The sequence below is a fragment of the Argiope bruennichi genome, chromosome 10, assembly GCF_947563725.1.
Source record: "Argiope bruennichi chromosome 10, qqArgBrue1.1, whole genome shotgun sequence".
Taxonomy (NCBI): Eukaryota; Metazoa; Arthropoda; class Arachnida; order Araneae; family Araneidae; genus Argiope; species Argiope bruennichi.
This window is the reverse complement of record NC_079160.1, coordinates 108,838,790-108,847,970: the sequence shown is the minus strand read 5'-3', so window position 1 is coordinate 108,847,970 and position 9,181 is coordinate 108,838,790. Positions and strand designations below refer to the sequence as shown.

Below are 9,181 nucleotides of genomic sequence, written 5' to 3'. Positions count from 1 at the left end.
TAATAAAATACTTTGTTCAAAGAAATATTAAAACTAATGTTTACAACACAAATTAAATTTATTAACAATAAAGGAGATTATGATCCTTGTTCAAAATTTTAAAACAGTATTCAATCACTAATTAGTAGTGTTTTTCACATTAGTATCAGGATTACATGTTATGGCATAAATACAAATACAGTAAGATTATATGCACTAATAATACATATTTTAACACAAAAATTTAAAAACTGCAAATTTTTACTTCAACAAATCATAAGAAATTACTTGCTCTAATTGTAAATTTATACTTTTATAAATGAATAAAAAAAATTATAATTGCAATTTATGACATTTGCAAATTTATTATTGCAAATAATGCTAAAGATATTCAAAAAATAAATATTTGCTTATTATAATTAAAATTACAAATAATACTATTCAAGAATTAATTTCAAAACTGAAATATCAATTATTAAAATTCTAATGAAAAATACTTGATTTAAAATAACCAATTCTACTTCAAGTGAATTAAAATGTTTTAAAAGCTTCTGTTTGCAAAATTTTGAGGTTTGCAATTTCTTTATCAACTTTTAAATTCTTTTGTAGAGCTACCTAAACAATTTATTTATTTATTGAACTCCCTCAAGATTTTTTTTTTTTTTCAACTCTTCGAACTGATATTCTGATCAATATTAATGATAGTTTAAAATTAGTTATTCTATTATTTTCTTAAATACTCTCAACACACAATTTTTTTTCTTGCAATGAGTGTTTGTTCTTCTATATTCTCCCACAGACAATCTTACTGATCAAAAATCCTCTCTCGTCATTGTTGCCATGAGAAAGAACCATTATCGTCTTTAATAATGATATGACTTCACTGTAAAATTTTGAATTGAATAAGTGGAACCAAAATTTATTCTGTCTGTTCTTTGAAAAGTGATAACTTAGCTTGTGGAAAGTTATTAGAATAAACATTCCTCAGCTTATACCTCTTTTTATCGTAATGAAACTCAACAAAAGTCGCCATACTTCTGAAAGTTGTCCCAGATGGCTGCTACTATGATGGTTTTGGCGACATTAAGCTTGATGTAGAGAAATGAAAGAGTGAAATCGCCAATCACATGCATACTTGGAACGAAATGCTCTCTTCGGTAATTTGCCCTTTTTTAGATATTTTTTATGAATTTTCCTGACTTTTCCAGATCTATAAAAATCCCTGATTTCCCAGTTCTGTTGCCACCCTGTTAAACATATTTGTGGAATGGAATGGTATATTATCATTCACCATTAAAAAAAATGAACATCTGGAAAAAATGAAGCTACCCTTTTATTCTTTGAGTTCTAACAAAATATTCATAGAACAAGGAGAAGTATTTCAAGCTTAAATTCACAAAAATTAGATTATTAAGACTAATTATTAAAGACTTTTCCAACACAATGCATCATTTGAGATTCATAAAATGTAAAACCATAGAATGCATGTAAAATTCGAGTTCCACCTTCAGTGTTGTTAAAGAGATTGACACATTTTCAAATAATAAAAAATTTTATTTTAACATAAAACTTTGCAAATTGAGTTTCTAAATATTAGAAGGTATTCCATTCACAAAAATGCGATAATGTTCAATTAAACGAATTTCAACGAGAAACTTCTTATATGCATACATCAATAAGGTAATGCCTTTTCTTGAATGAATAATAATATTTCTAATCAAATTACTGTTATTGGAAATGCATATTAACACTAGAACTACCACAGATTGACATAGATTTTATCAGATATCGACCGGTCATATTTACTGATTGGTAATCCCTGTGTTAAGTACAAAAATAATAATAATAAATGAGAACATATTTTTTGAATAGCTTTTCTGTGAAAACTGTTTATAACATAATCATAGAAACAATATATTAGGTATATAAAGTAAGGTATGTTTACTTAAATAACATTTCTCAGAAAAAAATTTTGCCACTGATATTTTGATATATGTATTTTGTATAACTTTATGAGAAAAATTTGTATTGCATATAACTTAAGAAAAGAATAAAAACTTTTTATTTCCCTAGGAAAAAAAATATTTCTATATACAAATCATGAAAAAGATTTTTCATTTGCATGAGTTCTATGATGATCAGATAAATACGATTTCCGAGAAAATTCCTTCCCACATACATCACAAGAATATGGCTTTTCATTTGTATGAATTTTATAATGCTCATTTAAACTGAATTTGTGCGAAAAATCTTTATTACAAATATCGCAAGAATATGGTCTTTCATTGGTATGAATTCGATAATGTTGTTTTAGATGCCACTTGTGAGCAAATACCCTGTTGCACATTTCACAAGAAAAAGGTTTCTCGCCCGTGTGGGTACGCAAATGTGTATTCAAACTACACTTTTTAGAAAATGACTTACCACAAACATCACAAGAAAAGAAATTTTCACTGGTATGAAGCCCATGATGATAATTTAAGTTCCCTTTGGTGGAAAATTCCTTTCCACATATATCACAAGAATAGGGTTTTTCATTAGAATGAGTTCGATAATGCTCATTTAAATGACATTTCTGGGAAAACTCTCTATGGCACACATCGCAAGTATAAGGTTTTTCACCCGTGTGGGTACGAAAATGTTGATTTAAGTGACCTTTCTGAGAAAATGTTTTGCCACATACATCACAAGAAAAGGATTTCTCATTTTTATGAAGTCGATAATGGTAATTTAAGTAACCTTTCTGGGTAAATTCTTTCCCACATACATCACAAGAATATGGTCTTTCATTTAAATGACAAATTCGATAATGATCATTCAGACGGCATTTATGAGAAAACTCCTTTGAGCACAGATCACAGGGATAGGGTTTTTTATTTGAATGAGTAAGATAATGTCCATTTAAATTACTTTTCTGAGAAAATCGCTTACTACATATATCACAAGAATAAGGCTTTTCACCTGTGTGAGTACGAACATGCAGATGTAAATAACCTTTTTGAGAATATACCTTACCACAGATATCACATGGGAATTGTTTCTTATCAGCATCGCTTACAGTTCGTATACTATGTGGTACTTTTCTGCTAACAGGGCGCCAAGCTTAAATATCGGTGCTATTTCATTATCGTCAACATTCATCGTTAAAATTTGTTGATGAGAGTCATTAATAAGATTTGTCGAGTCATCACTATGATTCGGCATGCTTTTGTCTGATGTCTCAGTATCGGAAAAGTAATCCATATTCACATCAGAATCAAGTGGCTCAAAGGGCAGATCATCAACTGGATAAATATCATTTGTATCCATCCTCAACTTTTTGAGCTGATCTTTCCTATAAAGTCGAATCAATAGTGCCTACAAAGAAGTATTTTCCATCTGTTCATAATGAATATATAGTTATGCTTCTGAAGAAAAACTTTACCTTTTGAATGTATCTGGTCATTCTCAGAAGTTATCTGAAAAAGGAAATTCATTTTTAATATCATTTTATGTTTCTGGAACTTTATCATTATTTAATCAATATGCAGACAAATGTTTAAATAACAAAGATGATATAACATTTTTTTAAAAATAAATTAAACAAAAGGTTCTTAAAACTTTAGAGATCACGATACACAGAAGAAGCATAAATAGTTTTCATTGGGGGGGGGAGCGTTTTTTTTTTTTTTTTTAGCATTTGCAGGTGAAAGTAGCAAGGGAAATTATTTTTACCTTGCAAGAATTCATGAAAAAATTTTTTAACATAACTTATGTATACATAATGCAAAAAGAAAAAAAAAAAAATTGAGTAATAGCGTAACCGAATAGAAAAGAGGAAACTTTTGAAAATTTTAACTTCGATTTATTCCATCCCAGGAGGCATAATTTATGAACAAGAAAGAAGCAACGATAGAACTGACATCCATTCACATTTCGATACAAACGAAAAGAGAGAAAGAGACCGAAATATTTTATCCAGTAATTTTATACTATGAGATTTTGATAGGGATTTCTTTGACACATGCCGATTTAGGTAAGGGAAATATAGATATCTTTTATAAGAATTTGCTTAGCTTGACAGATTTTTATCCCTTTATTTGGAGCATTTGAAAGTGCTGATTAAAGCAGTTTCACAAAGCTGTGTAGCATTAATTAAATAAAAAAGGTGGAATTGTATCAGGAAATAAAAGAACACTTTGGAATTAAGTTAATATGGCTTAAATTAAGATAAAAATTTAGATTTAGAGATATCATTACAGATATATAGATATATATCCTCAGAAACAACCTGCCAAGTTATGTGCCAAACAAAAATAATTTCTGAGATGTTACGTAATTTTATTCCACAGAAAATTGCAGCAGAAACACACCAACTGCGGTTGCTGTTGGACATTCACAGTGAACATGTCCTATTGAATAAGACGTGCGAAGAGTGGTTTCACGATTTAAAAATGATGATTCCAATATATATGACAAACAGCACAGTAAGTCACCAAAAACATCTAAAATGCAAATTTGGAAGCAGATTTACTTGCCAAACACAATCGCGATTGGCTACTGCATTAAATGTTACCCAACGCAATTACTACCATTTCGTTACTAATTAATTACTACTACCATTAATTACTACTTACCGTTAATTACTACTATCAGTTACCCATTTCGCAACATTTATATGCCATTGGTATGTTTTTTAAAAAAAAAGAATTGAGTCCTATATGAATTGAAAGAAAGAAAGATGGGAAGTTAAAAAAACCATTTGCGAACTTCTCCTTTCAAGGCAAAAAAGAAAAGGTATTTTTTAATGCAATGAAAAAAATGTATTCATAACGATAATCCCAAGCAACTGAAAGCATGGTTGAATCCTGTTAAAGAGATTCCATTAATGCCAAAACAAAATATTCATGGCAGCAAATTTGTGATATCTAATGGTACTAAAAGAGGGTAGTATTTTTATAAACTGTTGCTACCCCCATCAAACTATCAATGGTGAATGATGAAAGCAACAGTTGATCAATAGAAATGAAGCACTGAAATCGTAATGCCCAAAATATGGCAAAAGCCATCATAATATTGTTTCAAAAAATGACAGTGCTTGCTCACATGTTTCCAGACAAGAGAAAAAAAATCTTTCGAATCAATTCGCTGGGATGCAATACCCACCCGCCTTATTCACTAGATATTGTTCCTTTAGATTACTAGTTGCTTCAATCCATGCAGAAAGCTCTTTCTGGAGATGGAGCAGATATCAAACAATTGAAAACTGGCTGGATTTAATGTTTTTAATCATGCTACAGAACACAAAATTAAAAAATGTTATTTTTTGTAAAACAATTTACAAAATGCAGAAAGTTCATTTTAAATAAAATAATACTTCTTACATTTTTATTGAATACAGCTTTTAGGCTTATATTGATGTCCGATTGAATCAACTGCTTTTCTAATTCTTTCCACAATTTCCTGATTCTCTAATTGCAAGAACTCCAAATTCTCAGGCAGCTTCAAATATACTAATAATTTTCCACAAACCATTCACAGAGATTGGTTCTTAAATCTTTAAAATGATGACATTCTCTCAAAGCAATAATATAATTGCCATCACGTTAGTAAAAACATTTTACTAACAGAGCAACTTTTATCTTCAACAAAGTCATGGATGCAATTCAAATATTTCATTTCTTTTATAAGCAAAATGTTTTTAAATTTTGAACTGACGGGCATTTTGACATAATTAAGAAAGAAACAAAATACTTTAACAAGCTACAATGCCACCTATTGAAAAAAAAAAAAGATTTATTTATTTATTATTATTAATATTGTGCAATTTTCATTGATTTGTACTTAAATATTACAAATACAAAATTCCTTCTTTTCAAATATTTTTTATATAGAGTCTTTCAAATACTTGCACATTTATTATAACCACCCTTTATAATCCATACATATGGAATATAAAACTGTTAATAATTTATTTAATTAATTTAGGGTCACAGTTCTCACATTCTTAGTTCCCATTCAGATAGCATATCAAATTACTATAATCCATGGCACTTGGATTTATAAGATGGTTCTTAATCTGAATATGCTCATAAATTTTAAATAAATTCCTTTTTCCTATATAATTATCATGATAATTAGGCTTATTTAACTATCCTGCTTCTGGAGTCAAAAAATGTAAAAAAAAGTGCATGTGTTTTTTGTTTTGTTTTTTTAATTTTTACTTTCCAGGAAATAGAACTTGAATAAAAGATTAAATATCATCTTCCAGATAACTTTTTTCATTTTAGAATGATAGATATAAAGCAATTATAAAGTGGAACAAGACCATATCAAGCTTTTGTAAATTATACCAGGAGACAGCCTCTTGCATGCTTAACAACCAGCAGGAATCAGTTTTAGCATTTTTAGCATTTTTGCACCAAAAAGAATTTCTGCACCATCTTCAGAACTGGACTTGATTACCAATTTGTAATTCAATGACTTCTGATTCGTCAGAACAGCTTTATTGTTATCGACATTAAAAGCACTGCAATAATAAGCAAAAATACAACATCACCAATCTAGAATGATAAAATAAATGAATGAATCTTGAAATGTCACTAACAGCTTATGAATTATCATTTTACTATAAATGTTCACAGTGTAGATGTCTTTTGATAATTTTCTGAAATCAGGGTCTTAGAAATGGCTGTTACGTTCTCATGCCAAGTTGAGTAGATTGTTAAAAAAATATACTTCTCAATGACCTTCTATCTTTAACAGACAGTTTTCTCATTCTATTGCAGTGTGAAGATATCATTTCGTTGCCTTTAAAGCCATTTCAATGCCTTTCATTGCTATAAAGAGGAACTCTTTGCTAACTCCAAAATTGTGCTATACTCATCACAGAGTTTTAACTAAATATGTTGAAACTATCATATCTCTTTGGAATTTCATGAGATCAAGCATCATTAAATCATTCTGAGCACATGATTTATATAAGCATTTAAAGTAAGTGCATTTATACATAAGAAGTTCAATTTTTGATACATTCCCTTTCATTGTCATGAGATACCAGAATTCAATGCTGGTTAATAATGCTTTATTATTGGTGTGAATGCTTTATTTCATAAATATATGCTTCAATTTGGCTGTCATCAATATATTAGGAAAAATATTTATATAAAAATTATTTTATTTGACCATTAAATAATAAAAGTGCGATGAAATAAATAACTTACTGCTGCAATTCTCAAAGAAAGAGGAAGTAGTCAATAAAAAAGTATATATCTAATAATCTAATAACAGTAACCTTATTTCCATTAAATTTATCAAAAATGTAATTTGGATTGATGTTATTAGATAACAAGTGGAAGTGTTTGTATTCTAAATCTCATAGTATAAATATTAAAATGGGATGATATAAAGCATAACTCTTCTCAGATAAGAATCAAGACATACAACTGAAAAAAAAACTGATATCAGAAAAAGAAAGCAGATTGATAAGCAAACATATTAAAGTAACTGAATTATTTTTAAAACAAAAATATCTACAGAATATGAAAAAAAAATCAACCTTTAATTCTTTCCCTTTGTTCTGAATATAAATTATATATACAGTACAAAGCATTTTTAAAAAAATCAAAAGATTATATATTTTTTAAAATTATGATAAATATGTTTCAAAATAACAAAATGCTCTATTAATTTTCCATCATAACTGAGCCACAAATAAATGAGAAGCAGTGTATTATAGCCATTTTTATAATCACAAATTCTGTAGCTTGAGAAAAACAAAGATAATGTATTTGAAAACCTTTTTTTTTTAATGGCTTGATCAGCATTGGTTTATATTAGAATTGCATCAAAAATTTGATTTATTTTTTAATGATGCAGTACTTGAACAATATTTATCAAAATATTTTTCAAGTTCTACACAGGTAGACATTTTAATCAAAATAGTTTATTGAACTAATTTTGCTGATCAGTCATTTGTCTGATATTTTTTTAATTAAAAAAACTTTATAACTGGATTACCAAAAGCAATATTAGAAATGACTAACTATTTAAAAAAATTATTTTAAAAATCTTTTTAGTGCATATTTTTAAAATTATTAAGCTGTTTCATGTTATTATTTTCTTTAAAAGGTCTTAGATTATTAAAAAGAGAACAATTCAGTGTTTGATAAAAAATAAATTAACAATAATAAATTTTTCAAGAAAAACTTTTTAGAGGACTGATGACAAAATACTGACTTAATATAAATAGAAAAATGCTGGGGAAAAAAAGACATATTTTAAAATATAATTTCTTTGAAAATAGCATGTTCAACAATGAAAAAAAAATGGTTAAATCACATAAAATCACTTAAAAAACTGACAGAACAATTGGTAAGGAACAAAACAAACTAATAAAACAACATTTAAACACTAAGAGATTTTTTTTAAACAAAAAAAATTCTTTTACCGATTTAATGATTACATAAAATTCAAGATAATTAATATTTTTCTTGTACTAATAACAAACTACGTACATCTCTGCAATGAAAAAAAAAAAAAAAAAATTCTGTAAAAGCAGAATCAAATTCAAAAAAGAGGAAGAACAGGGATGATTATTACTTACTTCCAAAATTAAGAAATTTGCTATGACTAGAACAACTTTAAATAATTCAGAGAAAAAAAAATGTGAGAAACATAAACGTATTCAAACATATATTTTTTAACAATTTAATTAGTAAAATATATAAGAGATAAAAAAAATCATTAAAAGTTAATTTCTTTTTCCTTGTACAATTTCATTGAATTTTCACCTTTCTGATTTCTCAATACTTTTTAAAAATTAAGCTGATATTTTAGAAAGTTGGGTATGTAATTTCTAAATAGCTGAAACTAACTTTTTTTATTTCTGTTACAAGTTCATTAACATTAAAAATTTCAGAACTATCAGCAAGACTGTTTGATGTAAACAGTAGTTTTTCACTCTATCATTCAATTATTAAATGTAAAATGAAATATGGATAATAATACAATGTTGACTGGCCGATATTAAATGTAAACTTAAAAAACGGAAAAGTAATACATATATTTTGGAGTTTTAATGCATAAAAATACATAAAATACTATGGATGAATCATGGGTTTATTTATGCTTTGCAAAACATCTTTAAAAGATAACTATAAGATAATATTTGTACTTTGTTCAATTAACAAGAGTGCACTAGCACTTCATCCCCATTACTATA

General features: G+C 27.5%; 1 protein-coding gene across 1 annotated transcript; it reads right to left on the bottom strand.

Annotated features, from left to right (window-relative positions):
* Positions 1 to 533: 533 nt before the first annotated feature.
* On the bottom strand, positions 534 to 3,288 carry LOC129987715 (gastrula zinc finger protein XlCGF8.2DB-like). The gene is made up of 2 exons (XM_056095662.1): positions 3,171 to 3,288; positions 534 to 3,081 (listed from the first exon to the last, which is right to left on the bottom strand). Exons 1-2 carry the CDS (start codon positions 3,286 to 3,288, stop codon positions 2,078 to 2,080), a joined length of 1,122 nt encoding a protein of 373 aa, XP_055951637.1. The 3' UTR covers positions 534 to 2,077.
* Between the last annotated feature and the right edge of the window lie 5,893 nt (positions 3,289 to 9,181).